Raw genomic sequence first — 27,604 nt, 5'->3', positions numbered from 1 at the left:
CAACAATTTGCACAAGGGATTCACCATCTTTGAGAAGTCCTTGATGAACCTTCGGTAGAACCCCGCATGCCCAAGAAAGCTCCTAACCCCTTTGATGGAAGTAGGAGGAGGAAGTTCTGAAATCACCTCAATCTTTGCCTTGTCCACCTCAATACCGTTCTAGGAGATCTTATGGCCGAGGACAATTCCCTCCTCAACCATAAAGTGGCATTTTTTCCAGTTAAGCACAAGATTTGTTTCTTCACATCGGGCAAGCACCTTGTCAAGATTTTTCAAGCATTTTTCAAAGGAGTCATGTTTCTTCACATCGGGCAAGCACCTTGTCAAGATTTTTCAAGCATTCTTCAAAGGAGTCACCCACAACACTAAAATCATCCATGAAAACTTCCAAGAAGTCCTCCACCATGTCCGTAAAGATAGCCATCTTACACCGCTGGAAGGTAGCCGGTGCATTACACAAACCAAATGTCATCCGTGAGATTGCAAAGGTCCCATACGGGCATGTGAAGGTAGTTTTCTCTTGGTCCTCCAGTGCAATCAAAATCTGGTTGTAACCTGAGTACCCATCCAAAAAGCAGTAGTAGGCACGCCCCGCAAGTCTATCCAAATTTGGTCAAGAAAGGGCAATGGAAAATGATCTTTGTGGGTCACTTTGTTCAGCTTCCGGTAGTCCATGCTTACCCTCCATGCAGTGATAGTCCTAGTGGGGATCAACTCATTTTGCCCATTTGTGACCACAGTCATACCACCCTTTTTTGGCACACATTGTACCAGCGAAGTCCATGAACTATCCGAGATGGGGTACACAACCCCTGCATCTAGCCACTTGATAACTTCCTTCTTGACGACCTCTTGCATAGCCTCGTTCAACCTCCTTTGATGTTCCACAGAGGGTTTGGCATCATCCTCAAGTATAATCTTGTGCATGCAAAAGGCGGGGCTTATCCCCTGAATATCAACTAGAGTCCATCCAATTGCCTTCTTCCTTCTTTGGAGCACCTCAAGGGTGGTATCTACATGCACGTTAGTTAAGCACGAAGAAAGAATAACAGGTAACGTTGAACAAGGGCCCAAGAATTCATACCTGAGGTGTGGAGGCAAAGGCTTCAACTCCAATACGGGAGGTTCCTCGATTGAGGGCTTTGTTGGTGGATTCTTTCGGTTCTCCAGATCCAAGGAAAGTTTCTGGGGTTCATATGTGTAAGAACCCATTCCTTGTAAGGCATTGACATACTCTACCAAGCCTTCATCCTCAGTCACATCATGGTTCAACAGCACAACTTCCAAAGGGTCCTCCACATTTATTACAGCATTGGTATCTTCAACAATCACCTCGGTCACAAGATCAACAAAGGAACATACTTCGTTGCTATTGGGCTACCTCATTGATTTGCAGACATGGAACACAACTTTTTCATCACCCACTTGGAAGGTGAGCTCCCCTGCTTCCACATCAACCAAAGCCTTCCCTGTAGCTAGGAAAGGTCTTCCCAGTATGATCGACACCTTATAGTCAACCTCGCAGTCCAGAATCACAAAATTCGCATGATATGAACTTGTCGACCCACACAAGAACATCATCAATAATACCAAGCGGCCTCTTCATTGTTCTATCCGCCATTTGCAATCTCATTGAAGTAGCTCTCGATTGACCAATACCCAAAGTTTTGAATACAGAGTAAGGCATCAAATTTATACTTGCTCCTAAATCACACAAGGCCTTTGCAAAATCCGCACTCCCAATGGTACATGGAATGGTAAATGCACCGGGATCTTCAAGCTTTGGAGCCATCGAATGCACAATGGAACTCACTTGACGAGTCATTTTGATGGTTTCACAATCCATAGATCTCTTTTTAGTTACCAAGTCTTTCATAAACTTGGCATATCCCGACATTTTCTTAAGAGCTTTCACCAAGGGCACATTGATCGACAAGCTTTTCATCATCTCAATAAACTTCTTGAATTGGTTTTTATTCTTTTGCTTTGCTAGTCTTTGAGGGTAAGGCAGGGGAGGACTTGGCAAGGGAGCCTTAGCTTTAGGCCTTACCATTTCCGGTATGTCTATCACGTGTTACCTAGACGGGTTCACGTCATTTTGAGTCTCCTCCTCATTGTCATGAATATCAATTCTGACTTCACCATTCAAATCCTCTTCACTCACTTTCTCATCAACTATTGGATCATCATCATTTTGCACTTCAACCTCATCACTCACAACTTCCTTTTGCTTGGAGGTGCTTGCTTCACCACCTCTACCACTCCTTGTGGTCACCGCCATTGCATGGCCGGTATTGTTCCCACCTTTCGGGTTTACTAGTGTGTCACTAGGTAGTGCCCCCTTAGGGCGAGTGTTTAAAGATTGCGAAATTTGGCCAAGTTGGACCTCCAAGTTTCGGATAGAAGTATTATGGGATGCCAACTGGGCATCGGAGTCGGCGTTTTCTTCATCATTTGCTCAAACATCAGCTCAATCCTTCCCATCTCGTTATTTGACGAGCTAGGACCTTGAGATGAAAATGGAGGCAGGTTGTTTGGTTGATACATCGGAGGCCTTTGAAAGCCCGGGCCCCAATTCCCTTGATTGCCGTTATTCCAACCCCCTTGGTTGTTGTTTCCTCCCCAGTTGCCCTGGTTGCCCCAATTCTGATTTTTGTTCCTCCAGTTGTTTTGGTTGTTGTTGTTCCCACTGTTCCAATTTCCTTGTTGATTTTGATTCCCCCAATTTCCTTGGGATCTCCACTGTTATTGTTGATTCGAAGCATTGCCTCATTGTCCTCGGTAGTTGTTCACATACTGAACTTTTTCACTTTAATCATCATACCCATCATCTTGGTTGAAACCACTACTACCTTGCTCATATTGATCCGGATTTCATTGACTTTGTTGACCTCTTTGTCGCCTCTTGTTGACATATTTACCCCTTCCATGGCATTCACTTGTCTTGGTGCTTGAACTTGCTACAATTGAGCTTTGGCCAACTGGTTCATTGTTGTAGTCAACTCTGCTATTGCTTGGCTGTGGTCATGGAGCTCTTTGTGCAGGTGAATGACATTGGGATCACCTTGTGGCACATTAGCTCGACTTTTCCACGCCGAGGAAGTATCTTCCATCTCATCAAGTATCTCACACGCCTCAGCATAAGGTGTGTTCATAAAGTTTCCCCCTGCTAGCTGGTTAACTACACACTGGTTGGTAGTGTTGATGCCACGGTAGAATGTATGCTGGATCATGGCTTCGGTCATGTCATTGTTTGGACATTCTTTAACCATCGTCTGATACCTTTCCTAGATCTCATGAAGCGGTTCATTTGGCTCTTGTTTAAAGGCGAGGATCTCATCTCTTAGTGTCGCCATATATCCCGGTGAGAAAAACTTGGCTATAAACTTGTCGGCCAACTCATCCCACGTGGTGATGGAATGGTTGGGGAGTCTTTCGAGCCAGTCCAAAGCTTTTCCTCTAAGTTAAAAGGGAACAATATCACTCTCAATCATCCTCCAATACGTTTGTTTGTTTGATTCCCCAGTAGGTATCCACAAAGCCCTTTAGATGTTTATATGCATTCTGATGGAGAGCGCCTGTGAAGTACCCTCTTTGCTCCAATAAGGTCAACATAACATTTGTAATCTAGAAATTGCCTGCCCGGATCTGGGGTGGGACAATTGCACTTGCGTAACCTTCATTTGGAAGTACCCGAGGAGCTACTCGCAGAGAAGCTGGTGGAGAGTCTGGAATGTTTTTATTGGCCTGGCGGCCTCTTCTTTGAGCTTGAGGTACTAGAGGCATCTCATCTTCATCATTATCATCTACCTCCTCCCCCGGGAGAACATTTCCAAGAGGATCATTATTTGCCATTTTGTACCTGAATCGATTAACTCACACAAGTTAGTAAAATAGAAGGCAAGAAAAACAAGACACAGAACTAGTCAGATAGATAGCCAAAACCGTTTAAATCCCCGACAACGGTGCCAAAAAGTGATCAGTTCTAACCCTGCACCACTATATAATGGTGAGGAGTGGTCGATGCAGCTTTTACCCGAAAGGTCGGGATCGATATCCACAGGGAGCTAATATTAATTGGGAGTTGGGTTTCAACATAATCTAGCTATGCGTGTTACTTTTAATTACACTTCTAACCATGTTTGGATTGGTTTCTAATCTAAGTTTAATGCTATTAATTGTTGAAAGTAATCTAAGTACAATGTTTTTTGTAGGAGTTCTCTCAAGTGATAAAAAGCACTAAGGAAGTAACTTACACCTAGGTGGGTATCAAATGGGGTCTAGAATTTAGGACAAGCTTGTTATATTTGGAGTCATGATACAACCTTTACACATAATTACTCACTCTATACCTCTCGGTAGTTTGAGTGACTTTGCCCTTATTGGCTTTCTCAAGCCCAATTGGGTGTTCAAACAATGCAAGTAAAATTGGCTCAAGTCGGGTATTACTATCTCTAGGTTTAACCCTTTAATTGGGGCTATCAATATCTTGAATGCACCCCAATTCCTTGTTAGCCTAATTTTCCTAGACGTAGTCCCTCTTTATCAAGAAGAGACTAAGTCATAAAGGCGCGAATCAGTGTTTGCAACCACCAATTCTACAATTAAAGCATGAATCAAGCTAAATATCACTAACCCATAAGCAATTAAGCCCTAAAATTGAAGACCTATTAAATACTCACACTAGGGTTGGGTCACAACCCTAGCTAATGGGTTTAGCTACTCATAATCAAGGTAGAAATCAAAGATAGAGATGAAATATAAGCCATAAAAGTTGATTACAAGAATAAAATCTAAGAATATAAGCTAAAACTGCTCTAAAATTACTCTAAGTGGTAAAGTACGACTATTCACGAGCTCCTGATACAAAAGATAACCTAAAATGTGAAAAAGATCTATTTATACACAGCTGAAATTACTGGACAAAAATACCCCTACGGAGGTTCCGTTGTGAGCGAAATGATGAGCACCGCAGCGTATGGACTTTCGTGGCCGCGCAAAACAAGCCTGGACCGCGTTTCTTAACTTTTGTGCTTGGTTTGGACTTGATTTCGCGGGCAGCGTAAACGTTATCGCCTCCGCGTTGGCATCAACCGTGGCTGCGCAATTTGGAAGCGGACCGCGCTTCTCAGTCAGGCTCAACTTGCAGAGTCTCTGAACTTTGATCAACACTCTCAGCGGAAATACACCGCGGCCGCGTCAGGTATTCCGCGGCCGCGCTTTTTCATCGCTGTCAACGGTCTCTATTGTACCCAAAACATTTTCTCCGAATCTTACTTCCGCGGACCGCGTAATTGTGGCCGCTTCAGCGGTGGAACTTATGTGGCCGCTCTTTTTCGTCGCGGTCAGCGCTGCAATCTCAATTTTGAACTTGTGCAAATTTAACTCCTTCATGAGTTGATTATGACTTTCTTGCCTCATTTTGACCAAACCCTGCGGACAAGCACATTAAGTTAGTTTTCGGGAATACTTTTACACATTTTTGATCCAAAACCTAAGCAAAAGTGGGCATAAGATAGGCTAAAATCCATAGTTATCACCCCCTGAGGCCCTTCATGAGAACGACCTTCTAGCGTACGGCCTCGTTGATCATGGAATCGGAGAACAGAAGAGACCCGATAAGGTCAATCGCTCCAAGCACATCTTCCGGGGCACTTTCCTCTGCTCAAGAAGTGTCTGCTCCTGTCTCCCTCTCGACCCCCCTAGCTTGGGGCAAAGTAGCCTCACCCTGTTTCGGTTCGGAGATCTCGGCCAATGCCTTCTTAGCATCCTCCCCGCCTTGAGGCAAGCACTGCGGGTTCGCACCCGAGCCATTAGCTCGGAATTGTCTTCTTCTTCTTCTTCTTCGAACTCATCCCTCACTCGGTGAGTCCAATAGGAGGGTGCCTTCTCCGAGTTCGGGGAACTCGGAGCACCTTTTCTCTTCTTCTCTTTATCCTGCTTTGGAGCAGGAGATTGAGGGAGGACGGTTTCATCTGCGGATGGGGGCCTCATCACAACATCCTTCGTGAGGCCTACAAAAGAAAAAGAGATGATTAAGCCTGGAAAGAAACCCAAGTGATGTCAGTTTTAAAAAAGAATCTTACCGTGAGAACGATCTCCTACCGGCCCTTTGAAAGTTTGCGCCATGCGCACTCAGAGTAGGCTTCTATGAAACGATTCCCTCGACCCACTCCTTGAGACGAGGAACAACATCTGACATCCGAGCGACAACTGCACCACAAAACATCGATTAGGTGAGAGGAAAGGGAAAGACAATGAGCAAAATCTTAAAAGTGAAGTCATACTTACGTTTCATGTTCCACTTCTCAGGAAATGACATTTCCTTGGCCGAGATTAGATCCGAGGACTTCACTTGAATGAACCGACCCAACCAGCCTCGGTCTCGATCTTCATCTATGCTCGAGACTGGGGCCTTAGTAGCCCGACGGGAAAGCTTTATCAACCCCCCTCGATAGAGTCGGGGATTGTACAAACGCATAAGATGATCGATGGTGAAGGGGCACTTGTCGAGCTTGCTCACAAAGAACGAAGCAGAATAACAATCCTCCAAAATGAAGGATGAATCTGCCCGAGCGTTACTTCATACCTTTTGCAAAAGGCTATGATAATTGGGTCTAGAGGGCCCAACGTGAAAGGATAAGTGTAAATAGTTAGAAAACCCTCCACATGGGTATTAATTGATTCCTCGGGCATAGGCACCACCACGTGTTTACCAACTCAGTTGCAATCTTCCTTGACTTTGGGGAGGAGATCGTCGGTGATAGAGCATATATACCACGAGACCGGCTCGCATCGACCTGGTATGGAAGGGGTTTTCTCGATCTTGAAATTGGCCCTAGTTGGGCACCCATAGCAACGAACGAAGTCGAGGAGGGATCCGATGTCTTTTCCTCGACAACAGTAGACGGAGCCTTTCCTCCTTCAAACGGTCTCGAGGAAGAGGGAGTCTCCTTTTGAGGAACAGATTTAGAAGTCTTTGCCATCGCTTCTAAGTAAGGGTGAAGAGATGGTATTGATGAAAGAGGGGGCAAAATTGGTAGATAGTTTATGAAAATTTTCAGAAAACTATAAAGGAAGAGGTTTTTAAACTTGAACCAGAAAACCAGAGGAAGAAGGAGATGAATCTTTTCTTAAAAATACAAGAACAAACATTTGAATGTAAAGATTCTAATGGATGGAAGGATGAAGTATTTATAGTTTGCAAACAGCGATTCAAAACCCGTAGTGGACGACCGACAACTAACACACATTTAATGCCTTGGGGACTGGACCGACGGGACGGTTCAATTACTTTTTATCGCTTAAGTCATCGTCATGATCTATCAAAGCAAGGCTCGAAAGTTCATATTGTTTCTCGTTGTCTTCTCTCCAAAAAATGAGGAGACTATTTGTATATAGTCGAAACCAGGTTCACCTATTGTGTGACCAATCGAGGCTGAAACATGGGAGGTCAAAGCTCGAGCTCGGGTTATAACAAACCAAGGCGCGAAACTAGATCGTCGAGCTCGTGACCCCGGGATCGAACAAGATTGAGACCGAACAAGATCGAGGGAAATTTGCCGAGCCAAATAACGAAAGGCCGAAATATCCGCGATCGGTTGGAGATCATAGCGAAAATCTCGACACGTATCAAGGAGTGGCCAATTAATTAACAACTCATGAGATTTTTTACCTTGTATAGAATTGTATCAAGAGTAGGACACCCCTACTGTAAAAAAAAGGGGGTTTGATACATTTGTAAAACACATTGTAATACACAGCAAAAAGCAATACATTGTTATTTCTAGTTCTCATCATCTTGTTATTCCGTTCTAACATCAGTTGAGGCATTTCATGGCTCGAGGGTGATCAAACTCAAAGGCTAAGGCTGTTCAATTTGTGTGATTTGCATTTATTTTTTTATCATTAATTTTAATATTAATCTATTTTCTTAAATTGTATCAATTTATACACGTATCTTTAAAACCGCGTACAAATTTAATTGTTATCTGATTTTGAGGGTAAACACCCTACTAGAATTATTCTATTCGCAAAACTTAAAATCTGAGATCTTTGATTAACGGTGGAGGAATCTTATCCATTCCATTGCACTCTGTTTCCGGTCATGGAATGTTTTTGGTTCTTCTTCACAAACAAAGCGAATTAAAAGTAACTTGAGAGCTTGTTGAATACTTTTAGGAATCCAAAGTACGAGGAGGTTGGAGGAATCTTATCCATTTCACCGTAATCTGTTGCTAGTCGTGGAATATTTTTTGGTTCTTCTTCAGAAACAAACGAGCAAATTAAAAGTAACTTGAGAGCTTGTTGAATACTTTTTGGAATCGAAAGCAAGAGAAGGACAAACGACTGGACTAAAAATTGTGCAAAGAAATAAAGATTTTATGTGCTTAAAATATATAAAACACAAATATTCTGTGTTTTCTTCTCTGGGGCCTTGATAATTCCGATTTGTGCCATGTAAGGGCCCATGAGAGTTTTCTGAATACTTTTGAGAAACTACACTATATACCCATAAAAACCAAAATATTTACCCGCTCTTACCCATTTTGAAAATAGTTACAATATCTATCTACCCCACCCATATTGATTACCCGACCTACCTATCACTCTTTCTCTGTAATTTTAGAGTTTAAAGCTACCTTACATGTTCCCTTGTTTTTCTCCCCATTTTCTCTTTCTTCTTTTTACGACATTAATTCATTTTCTCTTCATATTCTTCCAAAAATAGCAATTTCTTTTATTCTTAAATTCTCTCTTCCATATATTATTGGCAAGAAAGTTAAGTAGAAAAAAGTTCTCGGTCTTATCCATTATTCAATAGAGAAATACTACAAAGTAGTGGATCCAAATTTAGAGCTGAAGAAAAAAATTGAAACTTTATGTGTATGAGTTCAAACTTTTAGGTCTGAATTTTCGGTGTGTGTTTGAAATGTTTTATTATTGAAATTCATTTGGCGTTGTTCTTTGACATTTGGATTATAGTGTTAATGCTGATTTTCACAGATTTGTTATTGAAGGGTCAATCCACCATTGAAGGACCTTGAAGCTTGAAACTCATAAATCAGGTTTGTTGAGTTTGTAGCTGTTTTGATCCAATTTTGCCCGGGTTAATTTGAAATGTTAGGAGGTTGTAGCTAAACACTGAGCAAATTTGGTGGAGATTTTGCAGTAGATTTTTAAATTTGGGTTAAAGTTGAGTTGAACTGGAGAAGAAGAATTTGCAATGTATACCAAAATTATATACTATATACCATTTTTGGTATACAGTTTATTCCAACAGTATACTATATAATTGTGATGACCCAAAAGGTCATCACTTGTTTTAGAAATAAATTTTGTGTTCCGAGGACTTAAAACCTCCTTTTGTCTCATCTCGATTTGCGTGCGCAGTCCAGGTGTGTACCCGAAAAGCCATTATGTGAACATCTCTGAAAAATAATAAATTTTGCTTTTAAAATAAATTTAGGTTGACTTTGGTCAACATTTTGGGTAAACGGACTCGGCCCCGTGAATTGACGGTCCCGGAGGGTTCGTAGGAAAATATGGGACTTGGGCGTATGCCCGGAATCGAATTCCGAGGTCCCAAGCCCGAGAAATGAATTTTTGAAGAAAATTGTTTAACTGAAATTGTGGAGTTTTTGGAAAATTTGAATGTAATTGAATTTGATGGTATCGGGCTCGTATTTTGGTTCTGGAGCCCGGTACAGGTCTTATATGGTATTTAAGTTGAGCCTGTAAAATTTGGTAAGAAACGGACTTGATGTGACGTGAATCGGACCATCGGTTGTTAAAATTTAAACTTAAGAGTTCATGAGATTTTTCTTTGATTTTGATGCTAAATTCATGGTTATTGATATTATTTTGATGATTTAATCGCACGAGCAAGTCCATACGATGTTTTTGGATTTGCGTGCATGTTTGGTTTGGAGCCCCGAGGGCTCGGGTGAGTTTTGGATGGGCCACAGAGTGAATTTAGACTTAGAACATAGTTGTTGCAGGTTCAGAGAAGTTGCAGATCTTTGAACCAGGCTCCGCGGTCTGCAATGATTTCTCGCGACCGCGTTAGGGCTTCCGCAACCGCGGTGGGATTTATGCGGTCCGCGGTGAGCAATGCCAAGCCTTTCGTGGCCGCGCTCGATATTTTGCGGTCCGCGGTGGAGCTCCGCGGACGCAATCCATTTTATGCGGTCCACGGTGGAGCTCCGCGGCAGCAATCCATTTTATGCGGTCCGCGATGAGGGTCTGAGAGGAGTCTATAAACGGGACTTTTCAGTTATTTTTCCATTTTTAGAAACCTAAAACATAAGGGGCGATTTTTCAAACACTCTTTCTTCCCCAAACACACAAGTAAGTGATTTTAAACTCATTTCTTTCACTTCTTAACTTCTTATTACAAGATTTCATCCTAGAATCTAGGGTTTTCATGGTGGAATTGGGAATTTAGGGTAAAACCTAAGAATATTGAAATTTGGGATTTAGACCTCAAGTTGAGGTCAGATTCCAAAACCAATTATATATCCGGGCTCGGAGGTGAATGGGTAATCAGGTTTTGGTCCGAATTTCGAGTTTGGACCAAGCGGGCCCGAGGGTCGATTTTTGACTTTTGGGTAAAACTTTTGAAAACTCATTTTCATGCATTAGAATCGATTCATTTAGCATTTATTAATGGTATTAATTAAATTGTGGCTAGATACAAGCGAGTTGGTGGTGGAAACAAGAGGTAAAGCGGTAGTTGAGGCTTGAATTGTGTTCGTGGCATCGAGGTAAGTGTTTGGTCTAACCTTAGCTTGAGGGATTAGGAGTTGTGTCCTATTTGCTATGTGTTAATTGTTGAGTACGACGTATAGGCATGGTGACGAGTATCTATACGTTGGTGTCAAGCATGCCCGTGAGTCTTATGCAATGATTAATATGACTCCGTTTGTATTGTTCATGCCTTATGTGATATTTCTATTGTGGAATAAGGCTTGTGGAAGAAATTTTGGTAATTGAACATTGAAGAGCGTTGGCTCAAGTTGTGAAATGATTTGTGGAATTATTGTTGGCAATTGGACATTTCAGAGTGTTGGCTCTAGTTGTGAAATGATTTGTGGAATTCTTGTTGGCAATTGGACATTATAGAGCATTGGCTCAAGTTGTGAATTGAGTTGTGAAGTAAATGTGAAAAAGATAAGAGGATTATGATATTGTCTCCCTTGCCGGGATGTTATTGCTTTTAAGGTTATCTCTCTTGCCGGGACGTTATTGCTTTTGATATTGTTTTCCCTTGCCGGGATATGATTGTTGTACTATTGTTCCCTTGCCGGGATTTTTATTGTGATTTTCATCTATTTTCTTGCCCTCATTGTTTGTGATTGTTGTTTGGGTGAGGAAGAGTGTTAAAGCATGAAGGGTGATGCCGTGCATTGTTTTGGTGAGAGAGTGTTAAAGCACGAAGGGTGATGCCGTGCATGATATTTGTGAGAGAGTGTTAATGCACGAAGGGTGATGCCGTGCCGCACGATGTACAATTCCGTGCCTTTATATGAGTGATAATGCACGAAGGATCATTCCGTGCCATGATCATGTGAGGTAAAAGCACGAAGGGTGATGCCGTGCCGATTTTATTGATTTTTGGTGAGGACGAGAGTAAAATCACGAAGGGTGATGCCGTGCACTTGTCTTTGATTTTCCTGATTTCTATTGATAACTGAGTTATGGTTTCTCTACATTTAACTGTTGGTTTTCTGTTGATACTTGTTGTTCCCTGTAGCATGATTCCCCCTTCCCATCTTTAACTGTAAATATTTGCCTTTATTTTCCGTTGTATGTGATTTAACTATACAGGTTTAGTTGGTAGTCTGGTCCTAGCCTCGTCACTACTTCGCCGAGGTTAGGCTAGGAACTTACCTGCACATGGGGTCGGTTGTGCTGATACTACACTATGTACTCTTTTGTGCAGATCCCGGTGCTGTAGCTTTTGGACCGCAGTGAGATTGCTGCTTCTAGTTCATCAGGCGACCCGAGGTAGTCCTGCAGGCGTCTGCAGGCCTTGGCGTCTCCTTCTATCTTTTATTCTGTTTCTTTCATGTATTCCCGAGACAGTGTCATATTGATCTTTCAGACCTTTATTTGTAGTATTCCTAGACAGTCTGTGAAATTGTAACACTAGTTCTGGGTAGTTTTGTTATGGATTGGTATTGGTAGCATTATTAAGATATTGCATTTCAGTCTTCCGCTTATTAAACCCTGTTGTTTATTAAATGCTGGTTCTTAATTGTTAACGGATTAAAAATGGAAACAAGGTAAATAATTCAAATGGTTGGCTTGCCTAGCTTTCACTAGTAGGCGCCATCACGACTCCCGAGGGTGAAAAATCCGGGTCGTGACAATAATGTTACAGTATATTATCATAATTTTGGTCCTTTTTGAATTTCTTAAAATTTTCATTGAGTTCTTTGTCAACTTTTCAACAGAATCTTTTCATTTTTTCTTAAACCAAAATATTTAGGTTGAAATATTTGATTGGAGGTTGTGGCTAAAGTTTGAGTTAATTTGGTGGAAATTCTGGTATAGTGTCACGACCCATAATCCACTAAGGGTCGTGATGGCGCCGGACACCGCTGTCAGGCAAGCCAACCATAAATACTTAATTAAATTCTCATTTAAATAATTGTGAAAACTCTAATTTTTCTTCAATTTTACTAGTAAAAGATACTCATTTCAAATTAAATGTAAATGTCAAGAAGTCAATACAAAATACCCCATAATTACCCCAGAACCCGGTGTCACAAGTGTATGAGCTATCTCTAGGAAACAAAATAGTACAACAACTATCTGGGAATACAAATAGGATAGATAATAAATATGGAAATCTGAAAGAGACTCTGCTGGCTGCGGGTCGTCTCGAGAAGTGCAACTCACCTAAGTCTCCGTATCAACCATGCTGCTACGCCCACTAGGCCGCTAGAGATGCAAATGCTTGTGCAACAAAAATGCACGGCAAGTGTAGCATGAGTACGAAAACAACGTGTACTCAGTAAGTATCCCGCCTAATCTCGAAGAAGTAGAGACGAGAGGTCGACTTCGACACTTATTAGTGGTCCAATGATGATACATCAATAATATAGCAAGTCGAGGGTTTATATAAACATGAATGTAATTCAATAGAGTGAAGCAAGTAAACAATTCTTTCTTTTATATGAAAATTTCCAATTTCCTTTTTCATCATTTATACATACATTCTCAAGACGGGAAGAAGCAATATCAACTTCAGTAAATTACAAGGCAAGCAATACAAGCATGCGCAAATCATGCCGAGGCCGTACGGCCCGATCCAACAATATTTAAACTGTGCACTGCCAGAGAGTCGAATGGCGCGAACCATAGATGCATATATTACCCCGCTCGCAAATCATACATGCGACGCGGTCAAATTTAAAGAAACACTCCAAACAGTCAATCAAGAAACCATCAGGGAATCAATCATCCAATAAAAGGAAAACTATCTTTTTAAAAGTCAAGAAACGAATGTATAGTTTTTATAAATTCTTTCATACATATCAATATGTTTTAAGCATTTCAATTTGACAATAAGATCTCAAATATTACAAGTAAAACATGCTTTTGGGTCTTAGACTACCCGGACTTAAGCATAATAGTAGCTACGCACGGACTCTCGTCACCTCGTGCGTACGTAGCCCCCACAATTAGGAGCACATAACTAATTAACTCACCTATGGGGAAAATTCCCTTACAAGGTTAGAAAGGAGACTCACCTCGCTCCGAAGTTCCATAACCGGCATTCCACGCCCTTCCGAAGACTTAAATTGATGCACAACGCTCCAAAACTAGCCAATAATTACGTAAATCCATTAATATATGTTCAATTACTCATAATAATACGATTTGTAACAATTCCTAACCCCGATCGAAAAGTTAACAAAAATGCCCTCGGGTCCACGTGCCCGGATTCCGAAAATTTTCAAATATAAAGTTTACCCATGGCCTCACGAACTCAAATATATATTTTACTCTCAATTTCATGTTCAAAACCGTGGTAAAAATCCAAAATATAATTTTCTAGGTCTTCCACCAAAAACCCACAATTTTCACTAATTTTCATGCTCTAATCCATATATAATCCAAGTATTTAACTCAAAACTAGTAGAAAACCACTTACCTTGACATGGATGACAAAGATGGAGCTCCAAAATCGCCCAAAGATCGGCTCCCATGGAGAAAATGGGGTTGAAATGAGCTAAACCCCCGTTTTAAACAACCTTACTGATTCAAGCATTTTCGCACCTGCGGGCGCTTGACTGCTTCTGCGGTTCCACAGGTGCGAGCTACCGTCCGCTTCTGCGGTCCTCCTCCTAGCCTCAGCTTTCGCATCTGCGCTTCTCCTTCCGCAGGTGCAGTCACGTATCTGCGACAAAACGACCGCATCTGCGGTCCCAGCCTGGCCAGCCCATTTTCTGCTTCTGCGACCCAAGGGCCGCTTCTGCGGCTCCGCACCACGGCCCAAGCCTCGCAGGTGCAGTTACACCAGAAGGCAGCTGATCACTTTTTCTTCAAATTCTAAAAATTGATCCGTTAACCATCCGAAATGCACCCGAGGCCCCCGGACCCAATCAATCATGCCAACCAGTCCCAAAACACATTACGGACTTGCTGGAGGTCTCAAATCATATCAAACAACACTAAAATCACAAATCACACCCCAAATCAAACTTGATGAACTTGAGAAATTCAAACTTCAACATTCGATGCCGAAAACTATCAAATCACATCCGATTGACCTCAAATTTTGCGCACCAGTCATATTCAACATTACGGACCTACTCCAACTTCCGGAATCGGAATCCGACCCCGATATCAAAAAGTCCACTTCCGGTCAAACTTCTTAAAAACTTTCAAATTTCTATCTTTAGCCAAATGACTCCAAAATGACCCACGGACCTCCGAATTCACTTCTGATCGCGCTCCCAACACCAGAATCACCATACGGAGCTATTTCCAGACTCGTAATCCCAAACGGACATCGATAACACTGAAATGCACTTCAACCCAAACTTATGAAATTCTTCCAAAAATGCTAACTTCCACAATAGGTGCTGAAACGTTCTCGGGTCTTCCAAAACCCGATCCGGACATACGCCCAAGTCCGAAATCATCATACGAATCTGCTGGAACCTTTGAATCCCGATTCCGAGGTCGTTTTCTCAAAAATTCAATCTTAGTCAATTCTTTCAACTTAAAGCTTCCAACATGAGAATTCTCTCTCCAAATCAACTCTGAACTTCCCGGAATTCAATTCCGACCACGCGTACAAGTCGTAATACCTGAAGTGAAGCTACTCAAGACTTCAAACCGTCGAACGACGTGTTAGAGCTCAAAACGACCGGTCATTACAATAGATTTTTGAAATTTATTGAAACTAAGTTGAACTAGCAAAGAAAAATTTGTATTATATACCAAAATAACATACTGTATACCATTTGATATATAATATTTAACTCAATAGTGTAAAATTTATTGTGTTGAACTGGTGAAGAAGAATTTGTATTGTATGCCAAAATAATATACTATATACTTTTTTGGTATACAGTTCATTCCAACGGTATACTGTAATAATATACTATATAATGTAACAATATACTATTACATTATGGTCCTTTTAGAATTTTTAAAATTTTTTTTAGTGATTTCTTTTCAACTTTTCAATGGGGTTCTCATATTTTTTTTTTAAATTTTTTTAACCAAAAATTTAGTTTGAAATATTTGATTGGAGGTTATGGCTAAAGTTTGAGTCAATTTGGTGAAAAATCTGGAGTAGATTTTTAAGATTAAGGTTGAAAATGAGGTGAACTAGCGAAGAAGACTAATCTGTGCTATATACCAAAATAGCATACTATATACTATTTTGGTATATAATATTTAATCCAATAGTATATAATTTATTGCATTGAACTGTCGAAGAAGAATTTGTACTATATACCAAAATGATATACTATACCCATTTTGGTAAACACTTTATTTCATTGATATACTATTACAGTATACTATATAATGTAACAATATACTGTTACAATTTGGTACTTCTAGAATTTATTGAAATTTTCATTGAATTCTTTTTCAATATTTCAACGGAGTTCTCATGTTTTATTTTAATTTTTTTCTTAAACCAAAATATTTAGTCTCAAATATTTGATTGGAGGATGTGGCTAAAGTTTGAGTCAATTTGGTAAAATTCTGTAGTAGAATTTTGAAATTTAGGTTGAAATTGTGTTGAACTAGCGAAGAAGACTAATTTGTACTATATACCAAAATAACATACTATATAACATTTTGGTATATAATATTTAATTCAATAGTATATAATTAATTGATATAGTTAAATTTGGTATTTTTTTAATTTTTCAAAAACAAAACAAAATTCAATGGGTCATTTTTTAATTTTCAATTTTCTAATAGAGTATTCAATATTATATATCCAGTCAGTATATGATATCTAGCATGCGGGTATCATAGTATACTGCAATAATATACGTCAACTGCTACTAATATATTATTTTTGATATACTATATGCTAAATTAAGTTATTTTTTTAAAAACTAATATATAAAAAATACAAATAAACAAAAAGAATAAAAATAAAGGAGCAAAAACATTGTGCAGAGATTATGAAAAAAAGGAATAATTTGAAATAATAATAAATAATAATAAAAAATAAAATAAAAACAAAAAAGAGAAGAGAAACAGTTATAGTGTATAAGTTGTTCTAATAATTGAATTAAAACTAAGAAAAAAAGACAAAAATATATATTGTACCGGTTATATTAAAAAAGGTGAATAAATATTTACTTTATCAGTTATCTTTTCTTATTGTATAAAAAAGAAGAAGAATAAAAAAGAGAAAAAAGAGCCAATGAAATTAGATTATGAAGAGAAATAAAATAAAAGAAAAAAGGAGTTAAATAAAATTAGAATAAAAAACAACAAATAAAGAAAATAAACAAAAGAAAAAAAAGCCAAAATTGAGTGTGAATAATAATAATAATAATAATAATAATAATAATAATAATAATAATAATAATAATAATAATAATAATATGATATGGGCAAAAAAATAAATGAACAGAAAAGAAGAAAAAAGATATAAAAAAACGAGAAAAGGAAAAGAAAGAAAAGAAGGAAAAAGGGAAAGAAGCAAAGCAATAAAAAAGAAGAAAGAATTACGGCCCTTGTCACTTGGTCTAACAGTCCAGCCGAAAATGGCCCAGATATGAAGCTCTTATCCTATTTAGCCCATGTTGTACATAACTTGAAAGAAACTTTTCAGCCTGTAGCCCATTATTAAAGACACACTTTTAGGGTTTTTATTATTTTCTTCTTTCTTCATTCCCAGCACACCAAATTCTCTCTCACCGCCTCTCGCTTCTTTCTTTCCAACCCACATAGATCCCTCATCCTCTCTTAACCTAGCCCCCGCTATCCCCCTCCCCTACCCCTTACGCAGTTCTGCCATCAATGGCTCGAAGAAGGCTTGGGCTCCTACTCCGTCGTCCATGATGGCAAGCAGAAGAATATTGAAGATTTTTGAAATTGGGTCTGACTCTTTGCAGTTTGAAACCTTAATTTCCAATGTCTGGTCGAGCTCCGAGGAGAAAAGATCGGAAGCTAAATCAATCTTCAATACGATGAAGCAGAAAGCTCCAGACTTGCTTGTTCTTAAGCTTGTGGACCTTCTTGGCTCATCGCAAGTTATTGATTCCTGTTATATGTGTGTTATCCTCCTTGAAGTCTCGAATCTGAAATTTGGTGTATCGTATCTGTGCGTTGAATTCCGAATCGTTGGCGCAAAATTGCTAACCTATAGACGAGTTGAATCATCCAATACCTTCTACTACAGCTCGAGGATTGGACATAACTATGTAGCAGTTTGTATAAACACTGTATAATAGTGTATAATTGTGTATATGAATATACAAACACCTCTTATACACTATTATACATGTTTATACAAGTTATACAGTACTGTATAATTGTGTATAAATGTATATATTTGTGTATAATGTTGTATAATTATATATATTTTTCAGTTTATAAGGATGTATATACATTATTAGTGTGTAAGAGGCCTCTACGGAAGTTTGACACTTCCTTCTCTTCTTCTTTTTTCGTGTATGTGCTGTATAAAAAAGATTTGTACGGATTCCACAATTCATTTACCAAGTTTTTATTTTTCTTTTATCATGTTGGATTGCTTAAGCAATTGCACATAATAGTGTATGAAAACAACTGGTTGTATAAAGAGGGAGTAATAACCGTAGTTGATTGTGTGAAATAAGTTATTTTTCGGGAATTAGCCTATTATTTTTTGGGCTATAGATTTGCAAAATAGTATCTAGGCTATTATATTGCAGTCAGGTGTGTGAATTGTATTTATGTGAAATTATTCCTAAAAACAAAAAAAAACGAGAAAAAAGAGAAAATTATTTTTATGAGTAATTGTGTCATTCATCCCAAACAAAAGGTAAAAGCAAAGAAGGAATTCATATATAGTTTCGCTATGTATTTATAAAATATTTTTTTTTATAGAAGAAGAATATTCCAGCCTGTTGAGGAGAAGGTGGCCCCTTAGATAACGAATTCATGACCACTCGTAATGTTTAGGGAATACGTATGCTTCAAACCTCCCGCGAAGCTGTTTGGAAAAAGCAACAGCAATTCTCTTTCTTTCATTCCTTCCATTCGGATAAGAGTGAGAGCACCAAACATAACAAAAACAATGGCATGTTCTTGCTGGAACTCCATTTTCACTCCTCTCAAACCTACTTCTAACACCATTTCTTCTTCTTCTTCTTCTGCTGCTGCTTCGCCTCATCAGCTTCCTCGGTTGGTACCAAGAGCATCAGCTAGTATTAACCGCAGGCAGTTAATCGCTGAGACTGCTGCTGCCATTGCACTACCGCCATTGCTCGGAGCCGGAATCTCACCTCTCCCCGCTAAAGCTGACGAGGTGCCTCTCTCTGAATGGGAAAGAGTTTATCTTCCTATTGACCCTGGTGTCGTCCTTCTCGACATTGCCTTTGTTCCCGATGACCCCACTCACGGTTTGTGTTATTCATTCTCTTCCATAACTGCTCTCAATGCTGCATTGAGTTTATCGATTTTTGCTTAACTGAATAGAGTGTGTTTGGTACGGAGGAAACTGCAAAATGTTTTAACTTGCAAGCATTTTTTTCTTCAAATGTTTAGTTGGGTGTACAAATAGGTTGCTAAGAAATGAGGCTTGGACCAGCTTAGCCCAACAAATTGGTATCAGAGGAAACAGTATGTAAATGTCTGACAGTAGCTCTCAAATTAAGAACGACGAATGGATAAGAGATCTTCTTTAAAAATTACATTAAATTTGACCTAAGTATGCTCAAATCCCTAGAATGTGGTGGTTGTAAGTTAGGGAATTGTGCTTAATTTAGCTAATTGATGATGGTGGGAAGTTCTAATCATTCTTTTTGAAGATATAAGAATACTCAAAAACCTTAGGATCTAATGCATTATGTTGAGAATTGTACTAACTTTAGTCAAACAGTGATGGCAAATCATCTATGCATCGTTGACAGCCTCATGGCAGTGTGCATTGAGTTTAAGGTTTGTACTTAATTTCATTTAACAGTGATGAGATACCATCATGCACAGCCTCGCGGTGTTGTGCTTTACGTTTAAGAACTTTTTTCTTAGTTTAGTTGAACAATGATGGGATATCGTCCTTTGTGATAATTGTTTACTTCAATGCCGTGTGCTTTGTGCATTGAGTTAAAGATTTGTGTTTATTAGTGGAACAATTGTGGAAAATCATGCTTTGCCAGGTTTTCTACTGGGGACCAGGCAAACTATTTTGGAAACAAAGGATGGAGGAAGTACTTGGGCATCAAGATCTATAGCTTCTGCCGAAGAGGAAGATTTCAATTATAGGTTTAATTCTATTAGCTTCAAAGGCAAGGAAGGGTGGATTATTGGAAAACCAGCAATCTTGTTGTATACTTCCGATGCTGGTGAAACCTGGCAGCGGATACCTTTGAGTTCTCAACTTCCTGGTGACATGGTAAGCATTAAATTCTTCAATTCTTCTTCAATTGAGCTCATCTCTGACAACCCATTATACTTTTGGGGTTACTGTATACATATGGTTTAGTGCTTCGATGTAAATATTTTGATTTTTGTGGAAAGTTTTTCGATTAAATATGGTTTGGTCTTAGTTTTAAGTTTTCCTCAAAAATTTCTCTCTTACAAACTTGGTTGAGAACTTCCCCGAGGCACAACTTTTTGCGAACACTCACGAAATTTCACAAAAAACTATCTAGATATTTTTGTTTTGCCTAAACTCTTTGTCAAAAATAATTCGGGAGAAAATTGTCCAATGACCGTATTTTTCATCCACATTCTTCTATAGGAAGCACGAAGAGTAAGTAATGTTTGTGAGAGCGATATGAAAATTACTAGCCATTTGGAGTGTTGACAATCACTGGTTATCTTTCATGTAGTGACTTATATATGTCTAGTCGAGAAATGACAATGTTGCTGGATGTAAACTTATTAATGATGCAAGCAGGTTGCAAAAAGTAAAAAGTCAAGAGTGAAAAAAAAGTATCAAATTCTTAGAATTAAGACAACTCTGACGAGTAGGACGCAGATGTAGAGTCGTGCTTTATACTGTTGGCATGACTTCCGTCAGAATGTTTGCAGGACCTTATTCTCAGTACACTCTGCTCTGGTGTGAGTGCCCCTATATATCAGTTTAGAGTTCAAATGTATCATCTTAGTCTGCGCTGAAGCATTGGCACATAATAGAGCCTAGCAAGTTGTTTCTATGGGTTAAAAATGCCCTTTCTATCTGCCGCTTTGGCATCTGATTGCATCCTAGCTTATCAAGTTTAACATTTACTCTTAGTCAAATGAATTATAAGACAAAATTAAGGACGACATACATTCATCTGAACTATCTGTTCTTTAATTTTATATAAGTTTTTATCTGTCTCCCTCCCTCTCTCTCTGTCCTCCACCCCCTTCCTTTGTGTGTTGCTTAAGAACTCCTTGCTAGCACTTCAACTGTGGCAGAATATTGTCATTTTGCTTTATAAGTGTCAACTGTTGTTTGAAACTCTGTTCAGTAAGAGCTCGAGGCGCATTTTGTACTATTTACTTGAAAGACATACTGAAACTGAGGAATGATGCTTTGTTCCGAGATCACTGTTACCCGAAACATGCTGCGCCGAAAAGGTGCAGGTGTTGATGTAACTTTTCACTTTCTATAGTTTGTCTTATAAGTGATTCTGAGTAAATTTCCAGAAACTAGAATAGTACCTTTCTTTACTCCTACCTTCAAATCGGAGCATGCCACAGAAAACATTCTTGTTTACTAACGTAAATACCCTCTACACTGATCTCTTAATCTGTCTGCTTAGTAAAGCATTTCTCAAAATACACAACAAGGGGGCAAAATTGAATTAACAAAGGAAAATACAGAATCTTGTTTAACATTCCTGCTGTCCATCAGACTAGAGAAGCATCATTTCTCCTCTCAACTCCCTCCCATGGGGCTGGGAAAATGGAAGTTAAGAAGCAAGAAAGAGATAACCTTTGCTTTTGTATCAGCTCACCGTTAATAATGGTGGTGTTACCAGTGACAACAAGGAAGGGAGGCCTAGATTTTTTGACTTGGAGGCTAGAAAGAAATGCTGGGACACAGCCGAGAAGGTTCCAGGTCGAGATCCTGAGAGGTGGAGAAAAGATGTAGCTGGCAACATTGTTGGCAAGCGATTCCACAGCTGCCTAGGTTGCCTTTGCTTTGAGTATGATCACATCGTTCCCTTCTCTAAAGGTGGTGATTCTGTGGCAGAGAACTGTCAAATTCTTCAAACAAGGGTGAATAGATCTAAAGCAGACAAGGTTGCTATTAGCACAACACAGTTGAAAGGATATTCTTGTGACATCAACTTCAGTGATGAAGACCTTGACAAGATTGAGATGGCTGTTTATGGGGATATTAAGCGATCAGACAATCAATGTCGTGTTCCAACAATTGATGAAATAATGGGGAAATACAAGCCTAAGAAGCGCATTGCGAGCTGCAACTCCCAATAATAGCTTGCTTTTTAGGATCTGAAATATAAGCCATTAAGTAAGATAGCAACTATGATAAGTAGTGATTTTGGTGGAATCTCCGCTTTCTATTTATGTTGATTTGACATTGAGCTTAAAGAAAGAGAATTTATTAATGTGTATTGGTCTTATGTTGATTGTGCAGCATTCTTGCTCCTCTGTACCTTTCTTTTCTGGTAACTAATTCTTGTTCCTCTATACCTTTGTTTCAATAATGGAACTTTGACTCAACTTATATCTCAAGGCACAGAATCCGACTATCTTTCTTCTGTTTGTTCTTGCTACTAATCTTAAGGAAAGAAATCATCTTGATATACAGGTTTATATCAAGGCAACTGGAGAAAAAAGTGCAGAAATGGTAACTGACGAAGGTGCAATATATGTTACATCGAACAAGGGATACAACTGGAAGGCTGCTATACAAGAAACTGTGTCCGCTACCCTTAATAGGTAATCTTTGAGAAGGTGAACTCCATAATTGTGAAATGCTTTATGTAGACATGTTTTTCTGGTTAGCTGTGACGCATCAGGCTGGAGTGTAAAATGTTGATTTGAGTTTGATGCGCTACTTCTACAATAAAATGAGACCAACTCAACGAACAGATATATTTCAGTTTGAGGTTAATTAATGAAAAGAAAAAGAAAAACCAAATACTTAGTAACTAAAAAGGCGGGTTTTTCACTCTTTGTTTAGGTAATGTGTACTTGGTATAACCTATTATCTGGGTCACTCTTGAATGTTCTCTACTCTCATGTTTTTCTTTCTACTTTTCTGGAAAATAGCTTAACTACTGATAGTTAACTGGTGGTGCTTTAACTGCTGATACTTCACTAAACAAGATGATGCTACCCAAATGGTCTTTGACGAGCTAATCCCTATCTTTCGATAAAAAGTGTTATTCTGTTGGATTTAGCACCTAATCAATTTAGATGCTGGCTTAGGTCATATGTGACGGCAAAAAATAGTTAAGACCAGGGTTTATGATTAACTTACTTGTGAAGCTTATTTTTGTTTCTTCTTTATAAGGTGAAATGACAGACATCCTTATTAAAATTGCAGAACAGTTTCTAGTGGCATTAGTGGTGCCAGTTACTATACAGGCACTTTCAGTACTGTTAATCGCTCTCCTGATGGACGTTATGTAGCTGTTTCAAGCCGTGGTAACTTCTATTTGACCTGGGAGCCAGGGCAGGTATGGTTTCTTTGACATGTATTCTTTTCATATTTTTGTGAATTAACAAGCTCATTTGCCTTCTGTAGGCATCAATTGTTGCGCTGAAATTTCTTGAAAAAGATTATTCATGTCCAAAAAGGTCGTATATTTTTATACATATAATTAGTTGTATATATACTACATTGCAGGCGTACTGGCAACCGCATAACAGAGCTGTGGCTAGAAGAATCCAAAACATGGGCTGGAGGGCTGATGGTGGTCTTTGGCTACTCGTGCGTGGTGGAGGGCTATACCTCAGCAAGGGCACAGGGGTTAGTAAATTAAGATCCTAGCATGAAATAAATATTTCTTGTTCGGATAGGATGAAGTGTAGCATGTCCTATTTGTGCACTCAATTCCCTTGGTATCTCGGTTGAAGCAATCAATTTCCTTAAAATCTTTTCAGAAGATGCTGTGTCCAATTTCTGTAAAAGGAGACAATTTTTATGATCTTCCAATTTCTCCTAAGTTTACTTTGATATCTGATAAGATGAACCTTGGGCCTAACTCAACCCCAAAAGCTAGCTTGTGAGGTGAGGATTGCCCAAGACCATATAAGGAGACCAAGATACCCATAACCCATCGATGTGGGACACAACTCAACAATATTAAACCTTGTATATTACCTAAATGTCTTATTTTAACTCTGGCTTTAATTGCTATAAGAAACAAATATCCATCTCCTGCAAGTTAATAAAAGAACTCATTATCTTACTCTAGAATGAATGATCCTTCACTGCAATAGTTCTCTTCTATTTGAGCAAAGTACATGAAAGTATTCTCACGTCAACATAAATGTAACATGTCAAATCTGTATAGAGGACCTCTATGGGTAGAAGAGCAAGATATTCCATTCCACATCTAACAAACTGGTCATGATATCTATTGAGCTAAGTTGCTAGGAACAGTACTCCTGGACGCGTAATATCTTTTTTATTAAAATAACTCTACCTACAAAAAAAATAAAAATAAAATTCAGTTAACTGCATTTGGGAGACTGGTCAAGAATCCTAGTTAAGCACATGACATGAGGTTGACTGGATGGGGTTTCTTAGGCTAGATATAAAACTACTGGTTTTCTATGCAATAAAGCAGCATAATGGTTGAATGAAGGGCTCAAAGTCTCATAATGGCAGAGAATAGAGTGGTGTTGCTTGGGTTATTTGATAAACCCAAAATTGGTGCACGCACTTATGTCTTGGCAGATCATAAACTTACCATTTTATTACTTATACAGGTTACGGTCCTTTTACTTGGTTCTACAGTATGAGCTCTTGCTATCTGTAGCTACTCTGGTTTCTTTATCTTCTTTTGCATATAATGAAGAAAATTGTCCTTGATCTCCAGTTATCGGAGGACTTTGAAGAAGTTTCTGTACAAAGCCGTGGTTTTGGCATTCTTGATGTCGGCTACCGCTCACAGGTATATGCATGGTTGCCTTGAATCAAACATAATAGACTACATGAGTGAGTTTGGGGTGAATTCTTGATGATGAATCACTTAATGTTGCTGAAATTTAAATGCTCCCAAAAGGCACCATTCCCTGAAGATATCTTGAATCACCAGTTTCATTAATTTCTCCTGCTCGTTCAGGGGAAGGGCTGTGGTGCTATTTAGTCATTATAGTTCGATCACTTACACGAGCTGAATTAGCAATAGGAATGCATGTAATTATTGGCTGCTAGTTTATTGTTGCAACAGAAATAAGATTGAATGGGTAATTCGCCATTCCAACTGATACTACGTTAAATGAAAAGGTAGTAATTTCAGAATTATTTTTATAATAAGTAAGATTATGATTTCTGATTGACTTGCCTGATTTTATTTTAATATATGGACAGACCAAGAGAAAAGATGTTTGATGAACTGCACTTCCTCAATTGGGACTTAATTAGTTCCTACATTTTGTACTAAATCATTTTTCTGCTGTTCATGTATTAATTAATTTGTTTGGTACTCAGGATGAGGCATGGGCTGCTGGTGGAAGTGGGATTTTATTGAAGACCAAAAATGGCGGCAAGACATGGATTCGTGACAAAGCAGCTGATAATATTGCTGCGAATCTTTATTCGGTGAAGTAAGCTCTACAAGCTGACCTTTTCTTCCACAATCAACCGCTAAATTCTCATGTTTGAATTTTTACTTTCCTCTGGTGGTTTGAATTCCACCTCGAAATTTTCTGTTCCTTTCCACCCCACATATATATGCCAGCCTTCAGTCTTTAAGCTGGTCTATTTAGTTTGCTGTCTATAATGAAGTGTGAGTAAACTGCTATAGATAATTCCATGTTGTCCCACCCACACCTTTTATTTTAAAAGTCAGCCTTCGTTTCGTTATTGGCTGAATACATATGGAGACACTTAAAGTTGGCACGGTTTTTCGTTTAGATACCTGAACTTAGGGGTGTTCCTAATGAGCACGTACATTACACGAACTTTGTTCCAATTAGACACTCTTTTGACAATTAGTGAAACTTACAAAGTCTGTGCAATACACTCGCTGCTGATGTGGCAAATGGCGAATAAAATGTGGACATATATCTTTTTGAGTTAAAAAAGAGAGGGAAAACTATGTTAAATCTATTTAAGGTGTGTTCTTGGTGTTCTTCACTATCTTCATGTGTGTTCTTGTTCCAACCAAGATTTTAATCCAAACTTTTAAGAAAAACTCCTCCAAATTTGTTATAACTTCAGCTAAAGATTCCCCAAGACGACCCGAAGGCAACCCCAACATTAATTTCACAAACTTTCATCAAATCAAGTAACCCATTTTAAACCTTCAAGCTTTTTAAAGACCCCATTAATGGTGTTTCGATTTGAAATGAAGACCTCGGTCTCATTTCAGTTTTAATCAATTGGGGGGGCTGCTCCTGCAGAAGAGTGACAGCTGGAGATGGGTGGGGTGAAGAAGAAGGGTTCGGCGATGGGGGTTAGAAAGGAGGGTGGCGGAGGATTTGGTGGTGAGGAGGGGGAGCTTGCCGGCGGCCGGTTGTTTGGTCTGGTACAAGCTAACTGAGAGTTCTGTAACGGAAAGGTGAATTCGAAGCATTAGCTAGTAATTGAATTTGAGAGCTTAAGCTTAAATTAATTGCTTAAAGTAATTGAGAGTTCTGTAACGGAAAGATGATTGAATTTGAGAGCTTAAGCTTAAATTAATTGCTTTATCTTCAATTGGATATGAGTAGTGACACTGATACAGAAGAAAAAGAAAATGGTGAAAGTGGAGGAGGCAATGGTGGTGGACATAAAGAAAAGAAGAAGGAAATAAAAAAGACAAAAAAAAGACTGTTTTTTGGGCTTTTCACGCGCCTATATTGGGTGAAACTCACTCTGTGTCAACTCAGATAGAAGTGCCTAATTGAAACAAAGTTCATGTAATGTACGTGCTCATTAGGAACACCCCTAAGTTCAGATGTCTAAATGAAAAATCGTGCCAACTTTAAGTGTCTCCGTATGTATTCAGCCTTTCGTTATTAGATTCCACATGAAAACTTAATTGAGGATAAAGTTGTGGTCTGCTGTCTGTACATGTGATTTTAAAATCTTATCTTCATGATATTGTGAAACATTGTTATGCAGGTTTATCAATGACAACCAGGGATTTGTACTGGGGAACGATGGTGTTTTACTCAAGTATCTTGGGTAGATACAATGATAAAACCAAGGTACAATGAGGTTCCAGAAAACTAGTAATTATAATAAGGTCAAACAAATTATTCATCTGATGGTCTTGTGCAGGTTAGCGAAGAAGCAATTTTGAAAGCAGATACTTGAAACTGAAGAAGTGTAATTTGAACTTTATATATACTTGTTTAATTCTTTGCTGATGATCACCATAACAAAGGGAAGTGTTCATAGGGTTTAGATTATCTTCTGAATTGTATTATGATATACTGTACTTGTCAAACAAATTAAACTTTGAGAATCTTGGCTTTACAACTCAGAAAATGTAAAGATAGAATGTCCTGATCTTGTTCAAACTCAATCATGTCTTCTTCCTTCAAGCTCACCCAAATTGGTTTTCCCCAACCAAAATCTGCCTCATACTTTCACCAACTTGTAACCAAGCAAGAATCTGCCCATCGTCATTGATAAAAAGCTTGCCAACTATCTCTTTCTAATTGTTGATGAGCAAAGAGGAGATATCATCCTTTGTAATGTTTGCATTTGCATCCATCACGAGCTTACCAACTATTGCCTTCTTAGAACAGCTATCACCGCCGCTACTCTGTTGGTTGAATG

At 38.9% G+C, this 27,604-nt stretch overlaps 2 protein-coding genes across 2 annotated transcripts; both read left to right on the top strand.

Annotated features, from left to right (window-relative positions):
• The first annotated feature begins 18,660 nt into the window (after positions 1-18,660).
• Positions 18,661-27,347, top strand: LOC109240413 (photosystem II stability/assembly factor HCF136, chloroplastic). The gene is made up of 9 exons (XM_019407050.1): positions 18,661-19,100; positions 19,857-20,092; positions 22,469-22,599; positions 23,210-23,342; positions 23,513-23,635; positions 24,711-24,785; positions 25,325-25,440; positions 26,942-27,027; positions 27,101-27,347. Exons 1-8 carry the CDS (start codon positions 18,776-18,778, stop codon positions 27,006-27,008), a joined length of 1,206 nt encoding a protein of 401 aa, XP_019262595.1. The 5' UTR covers positions 18,661-18,775; the 3' UTR covers positions 27,009-27,027; positions 27,101-27,347.
• Positions 21,628-22,347, top strand: LOC109240408 (the record flags this gene model as incomplete). The annotated part of the gene is made up of 1 exon (XM_019407045.1): positions 21,628-22,347. A coding segment is annotated over one exon (504 nt), but the record flags the coding sequence as incomplete, so codon positions are not given.
• Positions 27,348-27,604: the final 257 nt, after the last annotated feature.

This window comes from Nicotiana attenuata, unplaced genomic scaffold (genome assembly GCF_001879085.1).
Source record: "Nicotiana attenuata strain UT unplaced genomic scaffold, NIATTr2, whole genome shotgun sequence".
Lineage (NCBI taxonomy): Eukaryota > Viridiplantae > Streptophyta > Magnoliopsida > Solanales > Solanaceae > Nicotiana > Nicotiana attenuata.
The sequence above is the reverse complement of the archived record's forward strand: the minus strand, read 5'-3'. Positions and strand labels throughout refer to the sequence as shown.